Source organism: Anolis sagrei, chromosome 3, assembly GCF_037176765.1.
Source record: "Anolis sagrei isolate rAnoSag1 chromosome 3, rAnoSag1.mat, whole genome shotgun sequence".
Lineage (NCBI taxonomy): Eukaryota > Metazoa > Chordata > Lepidosauria > Squamata > Dactyloidae > Anolis > Anolis sagrei.
In genome coordinates, this window is record NC_090023.1 from 93,376,238 (window position 1) to 93,388,507 (window position 12,270).

Below are 12,270 nucleotides of genomic sequence, written 5' to 3' on the forward strand. Positions count from 1 at the left end.
ACACTGTCAGTCAAGGTTGGCTCTTGGATAGGAAGTGACTTTTGCCATTTGATGTCATCTCTTCAAAACCATTACAGGAACAAATTGGGTCCTCCTGGCCAAAGCTATGCCATAGAAGACTAATACAATTGTAGCTGAAAGCCTGCATGCTGTGACCCGAGTACTTATGAGTCATTTTAAATGAAATATTTTTAAGTCAACTGAATTTTATATCTTTTTGCTTAGTAATTCATCCCATTTTCCTGTCTAGCTATCCTATTAACTGTTTTAGTCTTCGGATGTCAAACAGAACAAACATGTTTGTAAATATGGCCACATAGAATGCCACTAAGTGCTTCCTTTATCAGATTAATGTATAAAAATTATTTCCCAGCTGTGGTACCAAAACTCACTTAATGGCCACTTTATTGTCTGTTGAGGGACAAAAGAAAATTGCTTTGAAAATCTGTTGTAAATTGATGTTTTATTGGTATTTACTGATGGTTTTTGTATTGTTACGGTTACGCTACAATTATACCTTATACTCTACCCAGCAATTGAAAAAGGATTAAAATCTTCTTAATAAGCAACTTTACATGCTTCCCTTGACAATATGATCATAACAAGACTTAGTTTTATTCTGCATTCCACTACAAGTTCACTGGCACTGGAAAAACAAACTCTAGGAATATAGAACGTGACACAATTAAATTTATTTTAAGGGGGGAAAGTATGGGGGACAGGATCACTTTCAATGTCCAAAAGATCTCATAGGCTGATGCATCTTCCCCACTGATTCTTCTCAAACTCAAGAAGATGCTTCCAGCATTTCCATCCTCGCGGCATAATTTTGTCATTGGGATCATAGATACTAAACTATAAATCCAAGTTTTTCTAGTATTAGATAAGAAGTAAAAGAAGAAGAACTCCATCTGACTCTCCTACCTTTGATCTGATGACAGAACCCCTACTGCCAGCTCTCCTATCCTGCCTCTACCTCAAATAAACTGTTTCCTTTTCGAGACCAGGTGGTTTATATTGAACTGAGATCTGGGTTCTGCTATGGATGAGCTATACCACTTGTCCTAATTTGCTGGTAGACATTAAGCAAGAATGCATGTTTCAGCACATGGGACCTACTCTTTGGTTGCAATTCTTTATAACTCAACTAATTATGGAGTTGCTATTTTAAAACTTCTATCAACATTCATTGATATTCTAAATGTCACACTGATAAAGCAAATGTATTATATAACAGTGTTAGAGCATAGATTTTATTTATTTATTTAAAGTATTTATACACCACCCTTCTCAACCCCGAAGGGGACTCAGAGCGGCCTTCCAAAGGCAACAATACGATGCCATATACACAACAGATGTAAAATAAGCATATACATTAAACATGAATTTAAAATCATATAAAGATTTTATATGTAATATATTTTATATGTTATTAAAATGACATAATCCAAGACCATAGTCAAAACCCCATCCCAATTGTCATTGCACATTTTCCATCATCACTTATTTCACTGCACTATTGTCTAAAGGCTTGGTGCCAAAGCCATGTTTTTACATGCTTTCCGAAGGTCGGGGCGGGGGAGCTAACCTGATTTTGCTGGGTAGAGAGTTCCATCGCTGAGAGGCTACCAGTGAGAAGGTCCTGTCTCTCATCCCCACCAGTAGCGCCTACAAAAGAGGTGGGACCGAGAACAGGGCCTCCCCAGATGATCTTAACCTCCAAGTTAGGGCTGGTTTTTTGATTCCTTGGCAGCTCAAAAAGCAGATAAGAGTCTGGTTCCAGAAAAGAAAAGTTCAAAAACACTGACAGTTTTAAGTTGAAAACTTCAAGAATCCCTCAACAGCCAGAGTGTTTCCTTGGTATCAGAGAAGTATAAGCTATTAGATTAAGATATGACTCTTTAATACTATTCTGCTTTCTACTTCAACTATGAAATAAGCACTGAAAGCACCCAACCTTGAAAATATTCTTTCTAACAAGATACTTTGGTGGTTACACCACTGAAGCTTGGCCTGAATCGTGCCTTCAGTCTGTTTAGAATCCAATTTGAGCTTCTGAGGGACATACTCTGCATTCCTCACAAGGTCACTGTTTCACTTGAGTTAGCTTCTGTCTCTTATTTTTAATTCCTCACCTTCCTGCAGACTCCCAAGTCATAAGCACTTTGAGTTTGTAGAAAAATAAACTGCAGCTGGTTAATTCCCTTCATGTGTCATTCACTTCAGGATTTTCATAAGCACTTTTGGTGCATTTAAATCTAGCTAGAAGCTCAAAACACAGCAAAACATTTGCTAACAATGACAGTCGGATGGTACTCCTTCCCAGCAGCAAAATACATTAGGAAGTGATAAATACAATTTTTGCTGTTTGCACAGTTTCATTGCATACATTATGCAACTTTCCCTCAGACCTGTGGGTTAAAAACAAAACTGCATGGCCTTGAATTTGAAAGAAGAGGGGACAGTTTTTTAAAAAAACCCTGATTAAAAATAACCTTTGCCAATCTGTTTACAAATAATACATCAGCCTTTCCATATTCCCCTATCATAACCAAAGAGATCATGAAATCAGGAACTACATGCTAGTGTCTGATCACTTAGAGGTGAAAGTTAAAATGATTACTCTTCTTCCTAATAAAGGGGGCGGGGGGAGGAGAAATGAATGGATGTGAGGAGAGCACCCGATGGGTTGATCATGCAAATGTCAAGTCATTGCATGTGTCAATACAATGATCATACCTTCCTGGAGCACCTTATGATATCTCATGAGGCTTCTGGTCGGAAGTGATCCGGTGCCAGAATGCTGGACAATCTGCCATAATCTAAAAAAGTTTCTGGCTGTCTAACATTAACAAATGAAAGCTACCCACTTCTGTGTTAGGTTGGTGGAAAAACGGGAGTGGAGCTAAGAACACATGGGGTTCATTTTGTTACTGATTCAAATTTATGGGCTTACTCTTTTCCTAAATACTCAGTCCTGTACATATGATTCAAGTTGGTGGTTCCCCAAAATTAAGAGGATAATAGATCCTTGAGGTTTGCTCACCCATTTCTCCCCATATATTTTGAAAACATTCCAAAATTGAATTCAGCTGCAGCCAATATCGTCTGTGTTCCAAACGTAATTCTAACACTGTAGCCCACTTTCATATTGATTGATTCATAACTATAGCATAATTTTAGAAAGCGTGTCGTAACAATATATCAATGAGGAGCAACAAGTATATCCTCTCTCATTCCAGATCAAAGCATTCAATCCTTGATCCCTGTATGTCCTAACCTATGTCTTCCTCCAACTCTCTCCTGAAAGTAAATTGGCCTATAAAAATTAAATGTATTTCCTTTTTATCTTATAGGTCTTCCTGTTAGGCAGTCATATGGATATGAAGCAGCCAAAGTTAAGCACTATTAAGCCCAAGGAATTTATGTGGGAAATTTTTTAAATGTATACTTGAATCTATCCCACTGGAACCAGGAATGGTAAAACATTTGACTTTGGCTGGATCATGTCTGATAGCAGGAGAGAGGTTATCAGACAGAGTGCTTTGGGATGTATTTCTGTTTATATAAGAAAGAGCACGCAGAAAGGGGAGGACCCCTACATTTTACAAATAAAAATCCAATCTGGCTAACATCTCTGGAGGAAGAGAAACTGTGGCTTGTTTCTTGAAAATTAAGAACTTTGCAACTGTATGCATGAAGTTGACAATTTAAAGAAAGGCCAAGCAGTCTGTTTTGTTATTCAGGCACTTAGCTATGTTCCAAGGAACAAGAAAGAGATTGTTTCATCAATCAAAGTAATATGAATCAGACTACATTGTCTGTGGTAGAATCTAAAACAAGTAGTGACTGAAAATACTATGAAAATCCAATTTACCCAATGACCATACATGGATCCTGGTTAGAGGTTGCTTTAGCCTCTATGGGACCACAACAAACCACTTACCCACTCCGTGTGACAAGACACTGCCTGAGTCCAAGTTTTCGGAAAATATCTACCACTGTTTCCATGGGTGTGTGGTCTGTGACAGTAAAGGGACTCAGATTGAGAATGCGTCGTAGCTTCAGTGGATGAGGGCTATTAGCAGGGACTTCCGGAGGCTCTTCAGTGAAATATATAACAGAATTGCTGACTACACCATCCTGGCGTTGCCTTGCATTTTCTGTGCGCCAAAAGAAGGAGAATGAGAGATGTTTATTTTCTAGATCGCATGAAACTATTCTGAACATCAGCATTGTTACTGTAATTTTATGTTTTTATCATTTTTAGGTCTATGTATTGTTTATGGGCAGCACTTTGAAGTGCTTTGTAACTGGCCCTGAGTCCCTTCGAGGAGATGGTGGCGGGTTACAAATAAAATGTATTATTATTGCTATTATTATTACTGTGGCATAGGGCACATTCCAGAGTTTTATAATGTTAATAGAGGACTCATTGCTTATCTGATGAATGTCACGAGTTCAAAATGTAGGATAACCAGTAATTGATAGAAATGGGGAGTTATCATGGAGAAAAGGTGTCTCAACAGAAGCTTTATCACCAATTCTTGTTTCTATAACCCAGATTTTTCAAAATTCAATTATCACAGGGACAGATAGTGTGATGAAATCTTCTGAACTTGAACACAGACAGCCAAACAAACACCACAGGGGTGTTAACCCTTCCCTATGCTATATGAAACGTGTGTGTGTGTGTGTGTGCATGTGTGTGGCCAGAGTTACACTTAAAAAATGTACCTGCTCTGACTTACATACAAATTCAACTTAAGAATAAACCTACAGAACATATCTTATTCGTAACTTGGGAACTGCCTATAATCCAACAGGAATGTAACCAAGGCATGTACCACCATGTCTAGATCCGATTCCTCCATGAAAAGGCACAGTTTGAGCACCAGCTTTAATTGTGTAAAAGCACTCCTGATGACTGCTGATACCTGGGCCGCCAGGCTCAGAGCAGAATCCAAGAGTACCCTCAAACTGCGAACCTGCATTTTCAGGGGGAGTATGACCCCCATCTAACACAAGCTGACTTCCTATTCCAAGATCTGTCTTACGTCTGACCAGCAGCACATCTGTCTTGTCTGGATTAAGGACATGACAGAAAGACTTCTCAGCAATGGTACTCCAACTTTTTTAATGCATTTTCATATTTTTAACATTAAATGTTTTGATTTAGAATTTGTTTAATTGTTTTTAATCATATATTTATATTTATATTCTGATATATGCATGGTTTTGAATATGTTGTTAGCCTCCTTGAGTCCTTTTATTGAGGGAGGAGGGAAGCAGGGTGTAAATGAATCAAACAACATTGTTCCACCTTTCTTACAAGATGGGATTCAATGCAGAATGCTTTATCCCTAGAAGCCTGACTGGTACCAATACTCATGTCATTTATGCCCTCAGTTTAAACTTAATTTTTAAAATTTAAAAGTTTAAAGTTATTTGTGAGCCTCCCTGATAAAAGGGGAGGTATAAATATTTTGTTAAATAATTATATAAGTAATGAAAAACTGCCTTGGTGGCCCCTGGCCCACAAATCACACTGTCTATTCCTAGAATTATTTTCATTATTTTCATTACAGGAGACTGGAATGCCAAGGTGGGAAGTCAAATGACAACAGGGATCACAGGCAAGCATGGTCTGGGAGAACAAAATGAAGCGGGACGCTGGCTGATAGAATTTTGCCAGGAAAACTCGCTGTGTATAACAAATACTCTCTTCCAACAACCTAAAAGACGGCTTTACACATGGACCTCTCCAGACAGTCAACACCGAAATCAGATTGACTACATCCTTTGCAGCCAAAGGTGGCGGACATCCATCCAGTCGGTGAAAACAAGACCTGGGGCTGACTGTAGCTCAGATCACGAACTTCTTATTGCCCAATTTAGAATAAAACTAAAGAGATCAGGGAAAATACACAGACCAGTTAGATATGATCTCACTAACATTCCTAGCGAATATACAGTGGAAGTGAAGAACAGATTTGAAGGACTAGATTTAGTAAACAGAGTCCCAGAAGAACTATGGACAGAAGTCCGAGACATTGTTCAGGAGGCAGCAACAAAGTACGTCCCAAAGAAAAAGAAAACCAAAAAGGCAAAATGGTTGTCTGCTGAGACACTGGAAGTAGCCCAAGAAAGGAGGAAAGCAAAAGGAAACAGGGATAAGGGGAGATATGCCCAGTTAAATGCGCAATTCCAGAGGTTAGCCAGAAGAGATAAGGAACTATTTTTAAATAAGCAATGCATGGAAGTGGAAGAAGACAACAGAATAGGAAGGACAAGAGACCTCTTCCAGAAAATTAGAAACATTGGAGGTAAATTTCAGGCAAAAATTGGTATGATAAGAAACAAAGATGGCAGGGACCTAACAGAAGCTGAAGAGATCAAGAGAAGGTGGCGAGACTATACAGAAGATCTATATAGGAAAGATAATAATATTGAGGATAGTTTTGACGGTGTGGTGAATGAATTAGAACCAGACATCCTGAGGAGTGAGGTTGAATGGGCCTTAAGAAGCATTGCTAACAACAAGGCAGCAGGAGACGACGGGATCCCAGCTGAACTGTTTAAAATCTTAAAAGATGATGCTGTCAAGGTGATGCATGTCATTTGCCAGCAAATATGGAAAACACAAGAATGGCCATCAGACTGGAAAAAATCAACTTATATCCCCATACCAAAAAAGGGAAATGCGAAAGACTGCTCAAACTTCCGTACAGTGGCCCTTATTTCTCATGCCAGTAAGGTAATGCTCAAGATCCTGCAAGGAAGACTCCAGCAATACATGGAGCGAGAGTTGCCAGATGTTCAAGCTGGGTTTAGAAAAGGCAGAGGAACGAGAGACCAAATTGCCAATATCCGCTGGATAATGGAGAAAGGCAGGGAGTTTCAGAAAAACATCTACTTCTGCTTCATTGACTATTCTAAAGCCTTTGACTGTGTGGATCATAATAAATTGTGGCAAGTTCTTAGTGGGATGGGCATCCCAAGCCACCTTGTCTCTCTCCTGAGGAATCTGTACAAGGACCAAGTAGCAACAGTAAGAACTGACCACGGAACAACAGACTGGTTCAAGATTGGGAAAGGCGTACGGCAAGGCTGCATCCTCTCACCCAACCTTTTTAACTTGTATGCAGAACACATCATGCGATGTGCGGGGCTGGATGAATGCAAAGCTGGGGTGAAAATTGCTGGAAGAAACATTAACAACCTCAGATATGCAGATGACATCACTCTGATGGCCGAAAGCGAGGAGGAGCTGAGGAGCCTTCTAATCAAGGTGAAAGAAGAAAGCGCAAAAGCCGGGTTGCAGCTAAACGTCAAAAAAACCAAGATTATGGCAACAAGAATGATTGACAACTGGAAAATAGAGGGAGAAACCGTGGAGGCTGTGACAGACTTTGTATTTCTAGGTGCAAAGATTACTGCAGATGCAGACTGTAGCCAGGAAATCAGAAGACGCTTACTTCTTGGGAGGAGAGCAATGTCCAATCTCGATAAAATAATAAAGAGTAGAGACATCAGACTGGCAACAAAGATCCGCCTAGTCAAAGCCATGGTATTCCCTGTAGTAACCTACGGATGTGAGAGCTGGACCTTAGGGAAGGCTGAGCGAAGGAAGATCGATGCTTTTGAGCTGTGGTGTTGGAGGAAAGTTCTGAGAGTGCCTTGGACTGCGAGAAGATCCAACCAGTCCATCCTCCAGGAAATAAAGCCCGACTGCTCACTGGAGGGAAAGATACTAGAGACAAAGTTGAAGTACTTTGGCCACATCATGAGGAGACAGGAAAGCCTAGAGAAGACAATTATGCTGGGGAAAGTGGAAGGCAAAAGGAAGAGGGGCCGACCGAGGGCAAGATGGATGGATGGCATCCTTGAAGTGACCGGACTGACCTTGAGGGAGCTGGGGGTGGTAACGGCCGACAGGGAGCTCTGGCGTGGGCTGGTCCATGAGGTCACGAAGAGTCGGGAGACGACTGAACGAATGAACAACATTCCTAGAGTAGAGCTTCAATGTGGTTCTCAGGAATAAATTGAACCACTTCAGAGGCTTCAAATATTTTTGCAACAGTGCTTGTTTAACTTCTGAATAGTCCTCTTTGAGAAACTGTATCTTAAAATTTGTAAAATGGCTAGTTTAAATAGTTATTGTTATGACCTTCCCATTTTAATGATTGACTAGAAAGCTTCTGAACAATTATTGCTGAAGGGTGGATCAAGAGAGGGTGACGCCCTTAACCCTGACTTTCCCTTTTCTTTCTTTTCCACTGTGTCATGTATGTGCTGAAAGCTTAACAATGTTGACAGATGTTTTAAAAATATCTTGTGTTCAAAAACAACAACAATTTTGAGAGGGGGTCTTCAGCACAAATATCTTTATTTTTGGAGCTTACGTCCATCACTTATTGGCCAGAGTTTTGATATCAACAAAGAAACTATTTCCAGCATATTTCAGATGCATTGTTTTTCTCTTAAGACTCCACTCTTGGAATATTGGGATAATTCAAATTGCCAAGCCTAAAGCTACATTTCCAACCAGCCTTCAAGCCCATATGTTGTAAATTTATTGCAATTTACGGAAACATTATTAACTTTTGTCCTGTCATCCCATGATAAATATGCTGTTCTGCAATTGCAATGTGCTTGCTTTCGTTTATGCCACCATTTTTTTGTCCATACATTTGGCACAGTTCATATTAATCTTATTGAGAATTGTTTGGCTGGCTCATATTAGAAAAAGATGTGTACCTGAACGAGAGGGGGAAAAGGTAGAGGAAAAGAAGCTCATACAGAGAATGTATTTCTCTCTTTGATCTAGGCTGTTCTTGAAATATTTCACTACACCTTTCTTACTATAAGTTATCACAGGAGAAAACCATGCTGTGCAGTTATTTCTGAAAAAATCAATCGTACTCCAAATGCAAAGCTTCAAAGACAGACAGAGGCATGTGGATTCAAGATGGCACATTTGGACAGGGATTTTTTAAACTTGTTTCATACACAATTAACTTCTTAATATATCATATACTTCTATGCTACTTACAAAAATAACCATAACCATAGACATATAACATACTCTCACACACACCAGTGTGGATTAGCTATACACATATAAAAAGAACCATATTTCTGAATCAGAAGGAGAAGGAAGGAAGAAATATACCTGTGGACTTAATACTCACTTATTGCAAGAATCAACTCCCGCCTTTGTGCAAACCCAATAAGACGCTCAGAGTCTTTAGAAACCACTACTGGGAAGCCATTATAATCTGTCTCCTTGATTAATGTCTCCACATCTTCCACTGTCATGCTGTCTTGGGTCAGGACAGAGAGGGGGGCCTCCCCACGCCTCGGTCTCATGACATCAGTAGCCAGCGTTCTGTGAGTAAATTCATCTTTCACATCCAAAAAGGGATAGCCATTCAAATGGATGTGTGCCTCATAGATCCCTTCTTTACCAAAAGCATCAGCAACCCATTTGCTAGTTACAGCTGCAGCCATCAGAGGCACAATGTATTCTAGTCCTCCTGTCAATTCAAACATGATCACGACAAGAGACACTGTCATTCTGGTTACTCCTCCTGCCAAGAGAAAAAAAAAACACTTCCAAATAGTTGTTTGGCATATACGAATACACTGATTACCTTTTTCTCTCACACATGTTTGCACTTGGGCTGTATTCTTCATTTCAGTTCCAACCACAATAATACTTTTCTATAACCATTGTGATTTGGGGGGGGGGGGGGGGGGAGAGAGATGACAACAATTATTTTATAGGATCCTAGAAGTGTTCCTATAGTACAGGCTGCATATGTGTGTTAGGACATAAGGAACATCTCTTGCTTTTCAAGCAGACCTACATCTTCTTATTTCATGGACAGATTAAAAAAATCTTTAATAAAATGATCATATACAATACTGCTGAGACAATGGTTTTGCTGCCATACAGATATTTGAATCAAACAACAAATACTACATTTTAATAACTGAGTAGAACATTTTGGGAGTATTTGCAAAAAACAATGATAATAGTTTTGAGGGTATAGACGGGAGAACAGGTGCCTGATGATCCCAGGATGGATAGATCAGCTTTCTTGGCTGCTGTCTTCCATAAAATTCTGGTAAGATCATTCAGATTTTTATAGACAATAAAGTTTTTTCTTTATGAACAGAATTTTTAAAAATGTGCAGTTTGTTTCATAAACTGAATATGTGGGTGCTTATTTAGAAGTCAGCACTGCTAAATTCTCTGAAACTTATAATCCAGATGAATATGCTGTGACACGGGCATGCTTAAAAAATATGCAGAAAAGTCAGAGCTTGATATCAGGAATAACAGGAAGCTAGAAAGAGTTATGACACAAATACAGCTTTTCCTCTCACTGAAGATTCTAACACAATCATTTCAAAATCTGGAAGTATACACACTCTGTTTAAGATCCATGCAAAATAGTTGTGTACAATACCATGTGAAAAGTATGGCTATTCTCCCTTGGCATTAAAAGCCAGATGGTCTGTAGCTTCAGTTCATGATAATATGATTATAGCATATCATTTGTCATGCAGACTGTCAGAGGAAGAAGCAAATTAATCATATATTTCAAGTTCCATAAAGGCACCAGATCCCGTTTGATTTTGGATGCTGAGCATGATTAACACTGGTTAGCATTGGATAGAAGATCACCAATGAATACCAGGTGCTGTAGGCTATATGTATATCTTATAATATACACGAGTCGCCTTCGGGCTTGAGAGTGGCGGTTAACAAGTGCAAATAATAAATAATAAATAAATAAATAAATAATAATGATATAGTTATTATAAGTTTATACTGAGGCTGTTTTATTAACTGTTTTGATTTGATTTGTCTCCTGTTTGTTTATTATGGCATTATTGTTTGTTACTTCTGCTGGAAGCTGCCCTGAATCTCCCCAGGGAGATAAGATGGGTTACAAATATATTATGATTATGATTATGATTATTATTTCAGAGGAAGGAGATGGCAAAACCACTTCTGAGTATCCCTTGTCTTTAAAATCCTATAAAACCTGTGTGGTTGCCAGAAATTGACAGGACTTGAAAACGTATACACAGAATATAGAACAATGACATAGATACCCAACTATCTATATTCTGTGTGTGAAACAGGGGTAGGAATCATGCTCTTCTTCAGATGCTACTGGACTGTAACCCATTGCATTTCTCAACATTGATAGCTGGCTGGTAGGGCTTACAATTCGACAATAATTGGAGGGCTGCATGTTATATGTGCACCAAACTAAGTAGTGCTTCAATTGACAAAATTTCACAGTTGACTTAAACTGGTTGGCTATATTGATAATTAGAGACAGTTATTGTTTCACGATCAAGATGGGGTGAGAGTTAGCATATTGCAGTGGCTTGAGTCTTTCACTAGGACTCTGGGAGACCAACCATGGACACCCATTGGGTGACCTTGGGCAAGTCTCTTGACATTAAAAGAAATCAGTAAGAAATATATCTTATCTAGAAAATCCTGTGATAGTGTTGCTTAATGTCAGAGTTTATTTCAAGGCATGTAACAGCAAACCATGATGGGGTAGTATGTCACAGTTGACTAGTATTTTTTTAAAAAAGTTTAGTTGCTATGCTTTGCGTCAAAACTGTGAAGCTTGCAAGTTATTTACTCTACTGCTAAAATAATCACCTGCTATGAAAGGCTAGAATAATCATTGTATCAGAGAGTTGAAAAACATTATATGGTGAACTAAAGTTTTAGGAATCATTTGCCCAGCATAGCAACCTGGAAGTCTAGGAGTTGTAACTTATCCAGTGGTTTTATTTTGGCAATATATAATTTTATCTTATTAAATACTATTTCATTGATTAATCTGGAGTAATCTAAAGGCACTACAGGCAGTCCCAGAGTTACAGACATTCAACTTACAAGTGACTCATAGATACAAACCAGGTTGAGACAACAGGAAGTGAGAGAAATCTATTTCTAGGTAGGGAAATTCACTCCTGAAAGAGTTATCATGGGGAAAAGGTGTCTCAACTGAAGCTTTATCACCAATCCTTGTTTCCACAATAAGTCAAATTTTTCAAAATCCAATTGTCATAGGGAAAGAAAGTGAAATCTTCTGAACTGGGACACAGACAGCAACACAAATGCCCCAGGGGTATTAACCCTTCTCTCTCTCTCTCTCTCTCTCTCTCTCTCTCTCTATCTATCTATATATATATCCCAAATCACACTTAAAATGTATCTATTCTGAC

The 12,270-nt window shown here is 38.9% G+C and overlaps 1 protein-coding gene across 1 annotated transcript in view; it reads right to left on the reverse strand.

Moving 5' to 3' along the window:
* Nucleotides 1-12,270, reverse strand: part of CLCN4 (chloride voltage-gated channel 4) — a 49,259-nt gene that overhangs the window by 7,034 nt on the left and 29,955 nt on the right. Inside the window, exons 10-11 of the mRNA XM_060769938.2 lie at nt 9,195-9,593; nt 3,947-4,163 (exon numbers count right to left, since the gene is read on the reverse strand). Coding sequence (XP_060625921.1) covers nt 3,947-4,163; nt 9,195-9,593 — 616 coding nt within the window. The remainder of the gene's footprint in view (nt 1-3,946; nt 4,164-9,194; nt 9,594-12,270) is intronic.